General features: G+C 39.5%; 2 protein-coding genes across 5 annotated transcripts in view; one reads left to right on the plus strand and one right to left on the minus strand.

The window, feature by feature from the left end:
- The window catches only part of LOC126359728 (uncharacterized), a 230,326-nt gene that overhangs the window by 195,541 nt on the left and 16,128 nt on the right, over positions 1-18,657 (plus strand). The window lies entirely within an intron of this gene.
- Positions 1-18,657, minus strand: part of LOC126359655 (calpain-A) — a 573,819-nt gene that overhangs the window by 35,355 nt on the left and 519,807 nt on the right. For all 4 annotated transcript variants that reach the window (XM_050007648.1, XM_050007650.1, XM_050007649.1 and 1 more), the window contains 4 exons: positions 17,053-17,216; positions 5,769-5,986; positions 5,371-5,413; positions 178-313 (listed from right to left, as the gene is read on the minus strand). In XM_050007648.1, coding sequence (XP_049863605.1) covers positions 178-313; positions 5,371-5,413; positions 5,769-5,986; positions 17,053-17,216 — 561 coding nt within the window. The remainder of the gene's footprint in view (positions 1-177; positions 314-5,370; positions 5,414-5,768; positions 5,987-17,052; positions 17,217-18,657) is intronic.

The following is an 18,657-nucleotide window of genomic DNA, read 5'->3' on the forward strand; positions in this document are numbered from 1 at the left end:
TAAGAAACTTCTGCCTATTAAGCGTAATTTTACCATGAAATTATGTAAAGGTTGTTATGAAAGTCATTAAATCAACATGCACAAGAAAATGTTGTCCTAAGTTTGCATCCAAACATTAAGTCAAACTATCCATCTGAAATAGTCACATACAAAAATTAAATCTTATTTTTATAGTACCATTGCGCAGTGCATAGTCAAGTACTTCTTTCAGTTCCATCCAGTCCACTTCCATGTCATCACCAGCAATTTGTTTAAAGTATTCCTTAATTTTGTCCTCAGACTTGTGCTCCTCTGGTACAGGCTCATTCTTTACCTAACAAAAATAAAAACACATGTACCAAATAAGTATGTATAATCTACCAAAATCAAACATTCCTAAAAATATTAAGACAACTGCTATTAGCCAACATATTTACAAACTTCTGACTTGACATAGCACACATCAAAAAATTTAATGTCCCTCTTCAAAGGTAACTTTAATTCCCACTAATATTAGTGCAAGCTATTATGCTACATGAGAAACTGTCATGACACAAACATATAACAGGCAAAAATCAAAAGCACGTTCATAAGACAACTGTACCTAATATTATAATTTCTGATTGAAAGATTTTACGCAAGTTGTTAGTGTGAAAATGTTAAGGGCTGTCATCAGAATGTCACACTGCATTACCATCACTGCTTTCTGATAGCCATCTGCAATGGCATATCCCAACAGCATTTGTGCAGTCACTAACCTGATATAAATTGTGCAAACCAAAGTGCTTCAATACACCTAATTCTAAAGTCTTAAATAATACACCAGGTAGCTCAATCCAGTGTATTAACAAAGATCATATCAGTACTTTATTTCTCAACTTATTTTAACAGATTTTGTTGGAACTGAATTAAATTATCTTCAAAATCCTGTTAAGCAAAATAACTACAACACTTTATCAGTATTATGAAACTGTTCTCCACCTTATAGAGTCTGTAAATTATTTTTTAAAGTTAATTTTGTATAACAATTCTTCTGCATGTATACTGAATCACAATTAAGTTTCTTGTTTCAGACTTACAATGCCTTTATAAATTTAATCTGTCATTACTTTCATAATGTCACTCTTTTCATCCTTAACAATCTAATTCACCTTGACAACACACGCATGATATTTCAAGTCCTGGAAGAATGTAAAACACACACACACACACACACACACACACACACACACACACACACACACACACACACACAAAATATCTGCAGCTAGTTCTGAACTACAGATGGCTTTTACTACAAAAGAGCCAGTACTGCATTCGTCACCTGAATTTCAACCTACAGTTTCAGTTTATTTTTTTAATACTTCAATTATCCACTTTAACATCTCATCTTCCTTCAGTTATCACAACAATGTCTATGTTTTAATGCCAGTGACAGTTATTCATTTTGAAAACTGTCTCTTAACCAGAATAATCAAATGTGTGACACTAATTTCTTGACCAAATCGACTATTACATTATCAGAGCAATAATTCATTTAATTTTTTTTAAATATTCCATTTCTGTAGAAGTTATTAGTAGAAGAAGAAATCAAAGTGGTTACTATGGCCTTTCACCAAAGTTTTCCTATCTAGTGATGTTGTTGTTGTTGTTGTTGTCGTCGTCTTCAGTCCTGAGACTGGTTTGATGCAGCTCTCCATGCTAATCTATCCTGTGCAAGCTCCATCTCCCAGTAACTACTGCAACCTACATCCTTCTGAATCTGCTTACTGTATTCATCTCTTGGTTTCCCTCTATGATTTTTACCCTCCACGCTGCCCCTCAAATGCTAAATTTGTGATCCCTTCATGCCTCAGGACATGTCCTACCAGCTGATCCCTTCTTCTAGTCAAGCTGTGCCACAAACTTCTCTTCTCCACAATCCTATTCAATACCTCCTTATTATCTACGCGATCTACCCACATAATTCTTCTGTAGCATCACATTTCAAAAGCTTCTATTCTCCTCTTGTCCAAACTATTTATTGTCCATGTTTCACTTCAATACATGGCTAATACTTTCAGAAACGACTTCCTGACACTTAAATCTATACTCAATGTTAACAAATTTCTCTTCTTCAAAAACGCTTTCCTTGCCATTGCTATTCTACATTTTATATCCTCTCTACTTCGACCATCATCAGTTTTTTGCTCCCCAAATAGCAAAACTCCTTTACTACTTTAAGTGTCTCATTTCCTAATCTAATACCCTCAGCATCACCCGACTTAATTTGACAACATTCCATTATCCTTGTTTTGCTTTTGTTGATATTCATCTTATATCCTCCTTTCAAGACACTGCCCATTCCATTCAACTGCTCTTCCAAGTCCTTGGCTGTCTCTGACAGAATTACAATGTCATCGGCGAACCTCAAAGTTTTTACTTCTTCTCCATGAATTTTAATACCTACTCCGAATTTTTTTTTTTCCTTTACTGCTTGCTCTATATACAGATTGAATAACATCGGGGATAGGCTACAACCCTGTCTCACTTCCTTCCCAACTACTGCTTCCCTTTCATGCCCCTCGACTCATTACTGCCATCTGGTTTCTGTACAAATTGTAAATAGCCTTTCACTCCCTGTATTTTACACCTGCCACCTTTAGAATTTGAAAGAGAGTATTCCAGTCAACATTGTCAAAAGCTTTCTCTAAGTCTACAAATGCTAGAAACGTAGGTTTGCCTTTCCTTAATCTTTCTTATAAGATAAGTCGTAGGGTCAGTATTGCCTCACATGTTCCAACATTTCTACGGAATCCAAACTGATCTTCCCCGAGGTTGGCTTCTATCAGTTTTTCCATTCGTCTGTAAATAATTTGAGTTAGAATTTTGCAGCTGTGACTTATTAAACTAATAGTTTGGTAATTTTCACATCTGAAAACACCTGCTTTCTTTGAGATTGGAATTATTACATTCTTCTTGAAGTCTGAGGGTATTTCGCCTGTCTCGTACATCTTGCTCACCAGATGGCAGAGTTTTGTCATGACTGGCTCTCCCAAGGCCGTCAGTAGTTCCAATGGAATGTTGTCTACTCCGGGGGCCTTGTTTCAACTCAGGTCTTTCAGTGCTCTGTCAAACTCTTCACGCAGTATCGTATCTCAATTTCATCTTCATCTACATCCTCTTCCATTTCCATAATATTGTCCTCAAGTACATCGCCCTTGGATAGACCCTCTATATACTCCTTCCACCTTTCCGCTTTCCCTTCTTTGCTTAGAACTGGGTTTCCATCTAAGCTCTCGATATTCATACAAGTGGTTCTCTTTTCTCCAAAGGCCTCTTTAATGTTCCTTTAGGCAGTATCTATCTTACCCCTAGTGAGATAAGCCTCTACATCCTTACATTTGTCCTCTAGCCATCCCTGCTTAGCCATTTTGCACTTCCTGTCGATCTCATTTTTGAGACATCAGTATTCCTTTTTCCTGCTTCATTTGCTGCATTTTTATATTTTCTCCTTTCATTAATTAAATTCAATATTTCTTCTGTTACCCAAGGATTTCTACTAGTCCTCGTCTTTTTACCTACTTGATCCTCTGCTGCCTTCACTACTTCATCCCTCAGAGCTACCCATTCTTCTTCTACTGTATTTCTTTCTCCCATTCCTGTCAATTGTTCCCTTATGCACTCCCTGAAACTCTGTACAACCTCTGGTTTAGTCAGTTTATCCAGGTCCTATCTCCTTAAATTCCCACCTTTTTGCAATTTCTTCGTTTTTCATCTACGGTTCATAACCAATAGATTGTACAGAGTCCACATCTGCCCCTGGAAATGTCTTACAATATAAAACCTGGTTCCTAAATCTCTGTCTTACCATTATATAATCTGTCTGATACCTTTTAGTATCTCCGGGAATCTTCGATGTATACAACCTTCTTGCATGATTCTTGAACCAACTGTTAGCTATGATTAAGTTGCGCTCTGTGCAAAATTCTAACAGACGACTTCCTCTTTCGTTTCTTAGCCCCAATCCATATTCACCTACTATGTTTCCTTCTCTCCCTTTTCCTACTGTTGAATTCCAGTCACTCATGACTATTAAATTTTCGTCTCCCTTCACTACCTGAATAATTTCTTTTATCTCACCATACATTTCTTCAATTTCTTCATCATCTGCAGAGCTAGTTGGCATATAAACTTGTACTACTGTAGTAGGCATGGGCTTCGTGTCTATCTTTGCCACCGAGCGAGGTGGCGCAGTGGTTAGCACACTGGACTCGCATTCGGGAGGACGATGGTTCAATCCCGTCTCCGGCCATCCTGATTTAGGTTTTCCGTGATTTCCCTAAATCGCTTCAGGCAAATGCCGGGATGATTCCTTTGAAAGGGCACGGCCGATTTCCTTCCCCATCCTTCCTTCACCCGACCTTGCGCTCCGTCTCTAATGACCTAATTGTCGACGGGACGATAAACACTATTTTCCTCCTCCTCTATCTTTGCCACAATAATGCGTTCACTATGCTGTTTGTAGTAGCTAACCCGCACTCCTATTTTTTTATTCATTATTAAACCTACTCCTGCATTACCCTTATTTGATTTTGTATTTATAACCCTGTATTCCCTGACCAGAAGTCTTGTTCCTCCTGGCACCAAACTTCACTAATTCCCACTATATCTAACTTTAAGCTATCCATTTCCCTTTTTAAATTTTCTAACCTACCTGCCCGATTCAGGGATCTGACATTCCACGCTCCCATCCGTAGAATGCCAGTTTTCTTTCTCCTGATAACGATGTCCTCTTGAGTAGTCCCCTTCTGTAGATCCGAATGGGGGACTATTTTACCTCCGGAATATTTTACCCAAGAGGACGCCATCATCATTTTACCATACAGTAAAGCTGCAAGCCCTCGGGAAAAATTACGGCTGTAGTTTCCCCTAGTTTCCCCTTGCTTTCAGCCGTTTGCAGTACCAGCACAGCAAGGCTGTTTTGGTAAGTGTTGCAAGGCCAGATCAGTTAATCATCCAGACTGTTGCCCCTGCAACTACTGAAAAGGCTGCTGCCCCTCTTCAGGAACCACATATTTCTCTGGCCTCTCAACAGATACCCCTCCGTTGTGGTTGCACCTACGGTACGGCTATCTGTATCGTTGAGGCACGCAAGCCTCCCCACCAACGGCAATGTTCATGGGGGGAGGTATATAGTGATATGAGGCTCAAAACCTGTGTCACAGAAGGTGTTAATGTTAATAGTTAGGGGTCACATATGGATAATTGTGACTATTGTGGAATAGCTTCCGCTCTCATTAATTACAAATAGTATCTCATTATTTAAATTACAACTGTCAAATAGCTGCAGAAATTGATACAAGATATAAATTAGGAAAATTAAAGCCTTTATTTCGTCATGAGACTTACTTTTTCATCTATTTCACCCATTCCAACTTCTTCATCATTTTCCCTGGAAGAAAAAAAGTAAATGTAAGACACATAAATTTTTATTATTTACTTTTGAACAGCACTACCCCCACACACTTTCAAAATGAGTGTGTAGCTACTTAACTTTGGCAAAATAAAAAAATGATATTGCAATGGCAACAATGATTATTAAATTGGTAAACACACATTTCATATATATTTGGTTCAATTAGGCATTAATTTCTTTTACTGCTCTACAAGTAGAACTAATTACAGGCACAATAAATTAAAGAAAGAGTTCTATGCAATGTCCATTTTCATTTACTTAAATACATTACATTTCCTACTGTGATGTGAACAGAATCAGTACCATTTAATACACACTCGAAAATACTTACTCCATATTGTTTTTGTTCTCTGAGAATACACGAAGAATAAATTCTCCTTCTTCATTTGGTTCAAAAGTTGATGGCACTATGCAGTAAACACCAGGAGGAAGCTTAAATCTACAACTCACTTCACGGAGATTGATGAATGAGGGTGACCTTGCAACTGATGCATTGAATTTGAAAAAGTCCATTCCAAGTGGTTTTGGTAGATTATCTGGATCTGGAAGCTGGAAGGGAACCATTTCATTTTAACCAATTTTATATACTTTATTAATACTCAACAAAACAAATCAGGTTGTATACACTACTTGATTATTTGAATATAATAGAAGGAAACATTCCACAGGGGAAAAATATATCTAAAAACAAAGATGATGGAACTTACCAAATGAGAGCGCTGGCATGTTGATAGACACACAAACATACACACAAAATTCAAGCTTTCACAACCATTTTCCTTTACAAATGGGCACGGGCGCGCGTCCTCTTTTCCCCTTAAGGTAAGTCTTTCCGCCTCCAGGATTGGAATGACTCCTTACCCTCTCCCTTAAAACCCACATCCTTTCGTCTTTCCCTCTCATTCCCTCTTTCCTGATGAAGCAACCGTTGGTTGCTACAGCTTGAATTTTGTGTGTATGTTTGTGTGTCTATCAACATGCCAGCACTTTCATTTGATAAGTTACATCATCTTTGTTTTCAGATCTACTTGATTATTTGTTAGATTACAAGGAATTTGTGTGTTTAGCACTATTCAGATAAGGTGTCAGAGTATAATTGCAGTCACTTAACTGATTTAAGTGTAATTTTTTAAAAAGTTTTACTACTGTTTCAATGAAGCACATGTGACAGTGCCAAAGCCACAACTTCACAAAATGTATGGTCTCTAACAAGTGAAAACTAATCTTAATAATTAACTACTTTGTTACATTTTTGAATTGTAGGTCCCTTCTAGAGGGGAGAAAATATGGAAGTTTGAAGGTGGCCGACTAAGGAGCAGGCACATCAATCAGAACCAAGCTTATGTGTGTGTGTGTGTGTGTGTGTGTGTGTGTGTGTGTGTGTGTGTAAGTAAGTCATTCAAAATGTTCATGTGAAATTTCCATTTTTTCAAAAATCTCTTTCTTTAAAATCTCACTGAACACAGATCACACTGCCAGTTCTGGAGTTGTTGTTGTTGTTGTTGTTGTTGTTTACAAATTTAAAACTATAGCAACATCACAACTTAATAGCTCTTAATACTCTGTTTCTAAAAACTTAAAAATATTACTCTCACATTCCTAGCCTTTCCCTTCAACTTTTCCTCCCTTCTCATTCATACAAACTGGATCCCCATTAGCATCTTTTTTTTACTTTCTCCCATAAAGGAGGAAAATGTGGTTCTCAGATGATGAGTATTATTCATTTTCTTCTGCTTGTACTCAGTATACTGAGAGTTGTGCCTCCTGAAGGTAAGTGATGGCTACCTTATCTGTGAAACAATCATCTGAATTGATTTTTTTTTTTTTTAATTTTTAATATATGACGCTTCATTTATGAAAAAGGTCTTTCAGATAATTAGATCTGCATCTCATTGGTTACATTTATTTTGAGATTTATCTGCTTAGCAGTCACTGGAAGAGATGCAAAATGCTCAGTTATTATTGTATTGACAAAAAATTAAAAGCTCAAGCTTAACCTATTTGTTTTGAACTGGCTTTAAAACTTCTTCAGCAAGAGCAAGAATGAGGCAGAAAATAAGAGTGATATATAGCAATATAACAAAAAGGGTAGAGTGCTACTCCCTATATAGAGGAAACTTAAGGGCCATAGACAGGCACAACATACATGTCAAAAGACCTTCTTAATTTCATTCACCACATGAGATGGTCCAGGAAAACCTGTGACTGACATTCATGACCTAAACAATGAAAACTTCACCAGTTACTTATTTCTTTAGACTTTGCACACATTTCGAGAATTTATTCTCATTTTGAAGGGCATTTGTGGACATGAATACATTTGGTGATGTTCGAACAGGTGATTTTCTGCCTCTCTCGTGTCTTTTTGAAACTCAAACTCTAACCTCAAACACTTGCAAGAGAGGCAGAAAATTACTCTTACAGACATCAGCAAACATATCCATATAAACAAATGCACTTGCAAGTGTGTGTGTGTGTGTGTGTGTGTGTGTGTGTGTGTGTGTGTGTGTTTCCTACTTTCGAACTTTCAAAGACACACTTCTGGCTGATAGCTAAAATGTGTATCAGTCCATTTGTTGTGTTTGTCTGCGACTCAGTGTCTCCTCATGTGGTGAGTAGCAATCTACCCTTTTCATAATATTATTATTATTATTGTTATTTCATCCTGGATTTTCCAGTGATGTATAGTAATGTCTACCTATATCAGAGGAAAACAAAAAACACTCCACGCCCTGATGGAATATAGATGCAGAGATGGAGACTGGGTGGGTGAGAAGTTGAAAATGTATTCAGAAATTTCATAGGACTTTGTGAATGCTACTATCAGGCCTGAGATGATGAAGTTGCTAGTCCTAAGCTACTGGAAATTTGCAAATTGACTCACTGACTTTGAGCACTGTGCTAGTTGTTGGTCTATGGAATGGGTCATACACTCATTTGCTTGCAACAAATTTGAGGCACATTTGCCACTGAAACTGAGGTAGTGTGATACACCTCACCACGTATGTCCTGTGCCAAAGTGAAACAAGTGCAGAAAAGTAGGCTTGTTAACTCTCAGCAGTTAAAACCTGCAGCAAATCATGGTACCCTTTTGGGAAACGGCAGCAAGATCACTCTATGTATGCCTGGGGAGTGATGGGAAGGGGGAGTGGCAAGGTGGGTGGGAGGGTCTTTCAACATGTTTAAACCTGCTGAAGGAGCTTGGAACTGTTCCAGAAGCCACTGATGGAAAACGGTGCAACCAGCTATAGACCGGAACAAAATATGTCCATCATTTGCAATCCAATGTCATACTTTGATGATTCCTGCAACTTGCAGAGATGGTTGAGAAGACCAGCTTTGCCAACAGAATTTCAGAAGCTTACAATCTGCAGCATTGCCCCCAGAACTTAGTGTAGCCCCCTGGTTCCAAGATGAAAGACTGAAAGGTTCTGTCATGAACTAGTCTGTGACTCCCTGAACTAGTGCCATACACAGTGAGAACTGCGTGGTATCCTTAACAGGGTCAGGGATGCACTGAACATCAGAGGCTGCTAGCCAAATAGCTGACTGTGGAGTACACCCAAGAGTTATTCAGGTTAGTCCAGACAATCATAGCTGTACAAGGCCTCAAGTATTAGTGTAAGAGCCACATACATACAACTCCACCATCTCCCCACAAAGGGAACTTCCTAATGACAACTGACAAAGGATTCACAACAAAGCCCAAGATCTATAAGTAATCTCAATAATGAATAGAGGCCACATATGTACAGAAAGCTAGTCAAAACCTGAAATTGACAGCAGAGAAATTTGGGTACATTTAAGAGCATGTCAAAAGGACTCGATAATGGATGACTGGGGTAGTGTATTCTTTGCAGTAGACAGGAAACTCAGGTCCACAGAGACAGAAACTAAAGTTGCCTGCAAAATAGTTTGTACAAGATTCAACATCAAGGGTAGGCACAAATTTATAACTGGATTTCTATCAACACTAGAATTACTTAAAAAACTTTAGAGAAATCCTCAGCTTGTTAATACTTATGCCCATCGTACTATCATGGAGGAGACCTTAATCACACAATTTGAGTAATTACAGTTTTGTTGGTACTAGACACAATGAAGAACCCTGAGAAACAATGCTAAGTTCTCTGTAACCTATTTGAATCAATCAGAAAGTCACCCATGACAAAAATATATATGATCCAATGGCAGTGAACAGATCTGACCCCTCTGAGAATGTTCAAAATAATACACGTGTAACAACACTGATTATTGAAGACAAAGGGCATTTAAAAGAAATAGGAAGTTTACATATTTAGAAAGTCATCCAAAGAGGTGGTGATTTCATTTTTCAAGGAGAAATCTAAACATGTAGTACAAAAGCAGGTACAGTAATTAGAATACTGCTTGACTGAACATAGGACAGAACTAAACATTTTGAAGGCCAAAGATGAAGTTCATCAGGCAGATGATATGCAGGGTGAAAAACCTGCTTGAAGTACAAACTTTTCACCAGTTATGCATGAATTATTGTGCACCATGAGCAGATACAACAACAAATAGATAAACATGTAATAATTAAAAATAATAAACAAATAAGCTAATGCAAGCAACAGCTCTTTGAAACAATGGATGACAACTGGTGGGTGACAATGGGGCCATTTCTTTGTGCACCACTCTGTATTTCTCAACATCTAAAAAGCGTCTAACTCGGTGCCATACCCAAAACTTTCAGTCATATGGGGTACCAAATAAAATTTGGGACAGGACTGAGGAGTTCTTGATAGGGAGGGGCAGATTATCTTTTAAGGAGAGTCATCAACAAATGTAGAAATAACTTGAGATGTGTCCCATGGCATTGTGTTGGGACTTTTGTTGTCCATGTTGTATGTTAATGATTACATGGAAAACAATAGTAATGGTAACCTCTGACAGCAAACATATATAGGCACAACTTTATAATTTTTTTTAAAGTAAGAAACTTGCTTTAAATGTAAAACTGTGCACTTTGTAAAATGAAGAGTAGTAGTATTTCATGACTATAATAGAAACAAGTCATAAAGGGAAAACTACAACATAAAAATTAAACCATAAGCTTATGTTACAATTTTTTAAATGTAAGTAACTTTTAACACTACACTTCTCAAAAATATAAGCCAAGCATGCTCAAGCACACAATGCAAATAAATTTTCCAATTTTAAAGCAAGATGCATGAACAGGCAAGGTAATTTTACATGGGTACAATTAGTGCTTCCTGACGACCTGAAATGTTACTTTCATGCCAAGTTACTTTGTATACTTTTATTCTTTGGCTTTTTAATATTTTTATTTTTTCAAAAGTTTTAGTTCTAATGACAACTCTGGTTAACTCTAATGTATCTATTACATGCAGTCAAGATGTCTGTGGATAAAAGATTCTTATAATTATAACAGTATATAGGCATTTAAGCAGTTGTTCTCATGCTCCATACAGGAAGAAACTAATGTGTGGTACAATTGGAAGTACCCCTGTGCCATGCACTTCACAGTGCTTCACAGAAATGAGCATCAATGTCAGAGGGTTGGAACTTTAATAGTGGCAACTATTTATTTACAGCTTGTACAAAATAGATAGGTGGTTCAAAGTTTTACTGACCTTCAAAGTAGTCACCAGCATTGTATATAACCTGTTGCCAGCAATGTGGAAGTCATAGTATACTCGTAGTAGTGCCAGTTGTGTTGACAGTTTGAACATCGTGGTCTACTGCGTGACAAATTTGTAGCAGTTCTGAAGCGTACGCCATGAAATGTTTCCTTCAGTTTAGAAATCTAGTTGAACTCAGAAGGGCTTAAGTCAGGGGAGTGCAGTAGGTGGTATAGCACTTAGCAGCCCCATCAGTCAAACAAATCAGTAAAAGCTTGCACTGTACGTGCTTGAGCGTGGTCCTGCAAAATGGTCAGATCCTGCAGAAAGTGTCATCACTTCTGTATCTAAGCTGGTTTCAGGTTGTGTTAAAAAAAATGAGCAGCATAGAGACAGAAATAATGACGCTTTCTGCAGGATCTGATAATCATTTTGTAGGACCATACTCAAGCATGTACAGTTCAAGCTGTTACTGATTTGTTTGACTGATAGGGTTGCTAAGTGCTATACCACCTACTGCACTCCCCTGACTTAAGCCCTCGTTAAGTTCAACTAGATTTCTAAACTGAAGGAAACACTTCACCGCATTTGCTTCAGAACTGCTACTCATTCATCAGGCAATAGACTGCGTCACTCAAACTGTCAACACAATTGGCACTGCTAAGAGTATTCTATGACTTCAACATTGCTGGCAATGGGTTATACACAATGCTGGTGACTACTTTGAAGGTCAGGAAAACTTTGAAATACGTATCTACACTCCTGGAAATGGAAAAAAGAACATTGACACCGGTGTGTCAGACCCACCATACTTGCTCCGGACACTGCGAGAGGGCTGTACAAGCAATGATCACACGCACGGCACAGCGGACACACCAGGAACTGCGGTGTTGGCCGTCGAATGGCGCTAGCTGCGCAGCATTTGTGCACCGCCGCCGTCAGTGTCAGCCAGTTTGCCGTGGCATACGGAGCTCCATCGCAGTCTTTAACACTGGTAGCATGCCGCGACAGCGTGGACGTGAACCGTATGTGCAGTTGACGGACTTTGAGCGAGGGCGTATAGTGGGCATGCGGGAGGCCGGGTGGACGTACCGCCAAATTGCTCAACACGTGGGGCGTGAGGTCTCCACAGTACATCGATGTTGTCGCCAGTGGTCGGCGGAAGGTGCACGTGCCCGTCGACCTGGGACCGGACCGCAGCGAAGCACGGATGCACGCCAAGACCGTAGGATCCTACGCAGTGCCGTAGGGGACCGCACCGCCACTTCCCAGCAAATTAGGGACACTGTTGCTCCTGGGGTATCGGCGAGGACCATTCGCAACCGTCTCCATGAAGCTGGGCTACCGTCCCGCACACCATTAGGCTGTCTTCCGCTCACGCCCCAACATCATGCAGCCCGCCTCCAGTGGTGTCGCGACAGGCGTGAATGCAGGGATGAATGGAGACGTGTCGTCTTCAGCGATGAGAGTCGCTTCTGCCTTGGTGCCAATGATGGTCGTATGCGTGTTGGGCGCCGTGCAGGTGAGCGCCACAATCAGGACTGCATACGACCGAGGCACACAGGGCCAACACCCGGCATCATGGTGTGGGGAGCGATCTCCTACACTGGCCGTACACCTCTGGTGATCGTCCAGGGGACACTGAATAGTGCACGGTACATCCAAACCGTCATCGAACCCATCGTTCTACCATTCCTAGACAGGCAAGGGAACTTGCTGTTCCAACAGGACAATGCACGTCCGCATGTATCCTGTGCCACCCAACATGCTCTAGAAGGTGTAAGTCAACTACTCTGGCCATCAAGATGTACGGATCTGTCCCCCATTGAGCATGTTTGGGACTGGATGAAGCGTCGTCTCACGCGGTCTGCACATCCAGCACGAACGCTGGTCCAACTGAGGTGCCAGGTGGAAATGGCATGGCAAGCCGTTCCACAGGACTACATCCAGCATCTCTACGATCGTCTCCATGGGAGAATAGCAGCCTGCATTGCTGCGAAAGGGGGATATACACTGTACTAGTGCCGACATTGTGCATGCTCTGTTGCCTGTGTCTATGTGCCTGTGGTTCTGTCAGTGTGATCATGTGATGTATCTGACCCCAGGAATGTGTCAATAAAGTTTCCCCTTCCTGGGACAATGAGTTCACGGTGTTCTTATTTCAATTTCCAGGAGTGTATTTTGTACAAGCTGTAAATAAATAGTTGCCACTATTAAAGTTCCAACCCTCATGGTTGTATATTTGTATCTACTAAAAAGCTGCATAGGGCAGCAAAAATTGAGGACACGGGGTTAGAGGGTAAGAAGCGCATGAGTTTTGCTGCATAACCGGCACAACACGATAAGACGCAATACACAAAATAAAGGGAAGGCAACCATTAGTCTATAATTGAGTGACATGTGACACACAAACACTAAACAGAAAACACTATTCACACTAGCTTTTCAGCTCTTTCACTTTTTCTAGAAAATGCACACACTAACCCAAAAACACAACCACACAGATACCTAAATGCACACACCCGCAGTCACAGCACAACTGTAGCTATGGATGTCAATGTGTGCATATTTTCTATTTTAGAAGAAGGCCTTTTGTCTGGAAGCTCAAATGTATAGTAATTTTTTTGTTGTGTGTGTCTGTGACTCAACGTCTCCTCCACATGGGGAATAGCAATCTATACTTTTCATAATATTGTCAAAATTTATCATATGTAATGGTTAAAGCAATGGCAGCTAATAAAAAGTCCAATGTCTAAGGTTATTAATAATAACGTCTTTGAGGCCATGAATATACAAATGAACAACGGGGGTCCCAATGCAGTTTCCTGGGGTATGCCTGGAGTGACTTCTACATCTGTCAATGACTTTCCATAGAAGATAACATGCTGCGTCCTTCCTACCACAATATCCTCAATTGAGTCACAAACTTTGATAGTGTAGACAATTATACTTTTGGTAATAAGTATATTTTCATGGTATGTCAAATGCTTTTTGGGAGTCAAGAAATAATGTATCTATATGGTTCAAATGGCTCTGAGCACTATAGGACTTAACTTCTGAGGTCATCAGTCGCCTAGAACTTGGAACTAATTATACCTAACCAACCTAAGGACATCACACACATACATGCCCGAGGCAGGATTCGAACCTGTGACCGTAGCAGTCGCTCGGTCCAGACTGTAGCGCCTAGAACTGCACGGCCACTCTGGGCGGCAATGCATCTATACAATTGCCTTGATCCATAACTTTCAGGATGCCATGTGAGAAAACTGCAGGTTTGATTTTGCATGATCAGTGTCCACAACATCTTTTCTGGTTTGCAAGGAGGGGGTCATTCTGTTTGAGACAGTAATTAAATTTGAGCTCAGAATAGGTTTTAAAATCCCACAGCCAATGGACATCAATGATAGTCAACAGTAATTTTGTTGACTTCTGCTATACTCCTTGTATGCTGTGAGACATGTGTTTTCTTCTATTTACTGGGCACAGATGATTTTTTTTTTTTTATTTTTTTTAATATATAGAGATCTGCTGTATACTATTGCCATAAGAGACGTCAACATTGTCACAGATTCTGATTTTGACTGCCACTGACACTAACATCTACACCACAAATCTTTACAGTGTGGCAATACTCCTGTATTGTCCTTTATAAAGGCACTTTTTAAAAACCATATTTTAATGGGATGACTTTTACAATTTTCTTGAAGGTTTAACTCAAAATCAGTACTTCAAATCTCTTCCTTCAATGTCTGGCAATCAATTATCTACAGAAAAACTGTCTACTATTATTTTGCAGAATTTTGTCATGCTGCTCCTTTCATCTGTGTTATATTTTGTGAAGGTTGACCAAAATTGATTGCTGTTATAGTACACATCAATTGTGTGTGGAAAATGACTGAAGGGAATGAGTTTTTGACTCCCTTTGGGATACAAACATTCTAATGCCTATCAAAGGTTGCAGTACATTAATTTTTGCATCAACTTTTTAACTGCAATAAAAATTTGTTCCTACAATACAACTGAGACTCAAAAATGAGTTCACATCAATTAGCGTAAGTAAATTTTCCAAAAATTTGACTGAAGAAATGAAAATCTGTATAAATCTGCATAGAACATCAAAATCAAAAACAAAATTGGGATCTTTTCATTGGAGATGGAGACTAAGGATCTCTCAGCTATTCAAGTATTCCAACAAGGTAAACCAAAATCAACAGAAATGGTTTGATCTCCGAGGACTTCTGAGAAAATTATCACATATTCCTTTAGTTACAGTGGACAAGTTGTGACCATTCCTTTAGAGCACTGAAGAACAATGAATGCTGAATGATAAGCTATAACTGGTCATCCACGGATCAGTGATGATGAAATCAAGAAAACTATTGAAAACATCAGATCACCCTTCTTCCTGACAGTGCCACTTGTCACAGTACTTATCAAACAATGAACTACCTGACACAGAAAAACGTCAGTTTAAAGTTTCATTACCTGTAGTCATCCAATTTATCCCTTATGTCAAACAAAACATGTATTTTCCACCAGTTCAACACAAAATCAATGGACATCAAGTTTCATCACCTCAAGAAGCTGTTGCATCCTCCCAATATCACAATTATGAGATATCAACAGCGTTTTCTAGAATCAGATAAAACACATGGAAAAATGTATAGATTTAAAGATCTATATTTTGAGAACCAAAAGAGTGAATTTTTTAACATTGTTTTTGTAAATCTCAAAAGAAGCCCCTTCTTCCTACTCTATTGTAACTTCTGCAAATGCTTTTAAAATGGGGAAGTCCATTAAACAGATGTAACCTGAATGAATGGCCAATGCTGACTGTGGCCAAGATCAAAGTTAACCATCCACTGGCAGAGCTTGCTGCTGACCACAACATGCTCAGTCATCAAACTTCAACAATTACTTTACAATCCATATCTTCCAGAAAAAGATAACGAGTTTACACCCTACCATATGCTTAATGTAATTTAGGGAAACTGCACATATCTGCATAGGAATTTGAAACTCTCTTCCAACTGTTTGTCAGTGTCCATTGCATCATATTTCAAGGTAAGTAACAGAGGAAGGAAATAAACACCACAGAAGTGCTGATGACAGGCCTGACCTTGCCTTATTGACTTTACTTTACTGGTTCCAAAGGTATGGCTGGTCTTTGCCGATATGCTTCAGTTTAAATATACCACAGAAATCATGACTGAGTAATGAAGAACTGGATAACACATGATACAGGCAACAAATTGATGATGAGATGCAAACTGGGTTGTTGATGACCTGTCATTATCTAAATCCTAAGTCTGAACTTCACACAGCTTGTGAATCAACAGCTTTATATTTACAGTCCTATTAAACATATTACCACTATATACTGTCAGTTGTATCACAGTTAATGCCTGTGAATGACTCAAGCTGATACCTAGTCACTGTCCACCCTCGTACATCAGCATAGTTAAACTAAACACATCATAAGAATGAATATGAATTGAGAGAGTGTATACAGTTAAGACTTGATATGTTCTCACACAATACGCTCTGCATAAAAGAAGTTATACTGCAGAACTTCTAAACTCAAAGTTTTTGTTTCTCACAACCCAGATCTTAACCTCCCCCCCCCCCCCCCCCCCCTCTCTCTCTCTCTCTCTCTCTCTCTCTCTCTCTCTCTCTCTCTCTCTCTCTCTCTCTCTCTCTCTCTCCCCCCCCCCCTTCCTTTTTTCATGTAATTCATTTTTTGTGACACCTGTTGTCTCCCCAAACTTTCCTCCCTCCCAGTATTTCTGACAAACATCAAATTCTTGAGTTTTTAATTTCATTACATCTCATTTGATTGTTTCCTTTTCACACTAGCTTGTTCTACTCCTTTATCTTGGTGACTTTCATGCCTAGTTCTGAACTGGCTTCGTTTCTCCCAACAGCTTAATCTCTTTGTAAATAAAATTGCATTTTTAGCCTCTGTTGATTTATCATGACTGAACAGCTCAACATGAAAATACATACATGGTACATTGCAAATCCAATTGTAAGACACTCAGCTCCCATTTTCCTTTGCAGTCTACGATTCTTTTGCATTAATCCAACAATTACTGTACACTTATTGTCCTCATCATCTTCATCTGGATCTTCCAATGTTATCCTGTACTGTGGATTGACCCAAAACGTCTCTGCAAAATAAAACGTGAAACTTTAATTATAAAAAAATCTTACAGCTCAGTACAAAGTTCTACAAATACGAAAATAAACAAAAATGTTTGTGTTTTCAGTTTGAAATAGGAATCTCAGGGGGAGAGGAAGGGATGGGGTGTCTCTTTGGAGGCTTTAGTACACTTTCAGCAAATACTGAGATGGACGCATATGACCTGGCATGGGTATCACAGTGAAATAGTGCAAAATGCTGTCACTGATGTCATACGCAAAGCATTGCATGTGCAGAGCCACTGACCTAGGTGTTTATCTGCTGGCAGCAATAGGCTTGGTCCAGCATTTCTCATCCAGATATCAACTACATGTGGGACCTGGCCTTCGCCTCACACCATGCTCTGTTTTCTGTGTGCTTAGTTTATTCTGTTGCTTGCACTGGGTTGTTTTGCTCCACACTCATCTCTACATTGTGTTCAGACACACTGCTCCCCTACACACTGACCCATACACTTAAGTTTAGTTCCCTCTTCCCAGTTCCTCGAGCCTGTTGTCGAACCACTGTGTAGTTATATTTTGTTTCAACAGGGGCAGATCACAGCCACCAACCTGCTTTTCCAGAAAACAGTTTCAGCAGTACAGATGAGATGTCCCAAATGCATTACTTCAGGAGCAGATTCTGTGTTGTGTATACTTTTTTGTGTTGTGGGATTAACTCAGTATTGTCCAAGATGTCCTCAAGCAGGCTAAGGAGGAGCAAAGCTGTCAACTGGCGGTCTCTCTGGCACTGCATCCTAGCATACTCCAGATGCTGCACGAGTTGCACAGGGATATTTTTCACATGAAGGCTTTAGTGCAGCTTTGTGTCTACTAGCCAACAATCAATTGTGACATGGAACAGCTTGTGCATGATTGCACAGCCATACACAGAACCAGGCTGTACTGCTGAGTTAGTTTTCCCCTCAGTCAGTTCTGGAGAACCCTTGGAAAAGTGTGCATGTTGACTTCGTGAGCACATTTTTGCGGAGCATCTGGCTGTTGGTGGTCAATACACTGCCAAACATGTGACCAAATTGTTCTCCATATTGATTGCAACTAATATTGCATTGTTGGTCATTTTTGCTATCAAGGACTTTACCCAGACCATTGTCTCATAAGATTCAGCAATTTTTGTCACAAGAGTTTGCAGACTTTTATATTCACAGTGATCTCAAGCATATGACTACCAGCTCACATTAAATGGCTTCTAACTCATGAGGTGGAGCAATTTGTATGAATGTTCAAAACCCAAATGAAGTTGATAACTGCCTCGTCCCATGATGATGCGCTATTTGGTTTTCCTGCCTCATACCAGGCAACACTGGTTAATGGTGTGCAATGTGGCAGAATGTTTGCATGGGCATCAACCACAGGATATTTTGGATCTGTTGCACCTTGAAACGCACATCCCAGACCATTGCAGCCTGC

This window comes from Schistocerca gregaria, chromosome 1, assembly GCF_023897955.1.
Source record: "Schistocerca gregaria isolate iqSchGreg1 chromosome 1, iqSchGreg1.2, whole genome shotgun sequence".
In the NCBI taxonomy this organism is placed as follows: domain Eukaryota; kingdom Metazoa; phylum Arthropoda; class Insecta; order Orthoptera; family Acrididae; genus Schistocerca; species Schistocerca gregaria.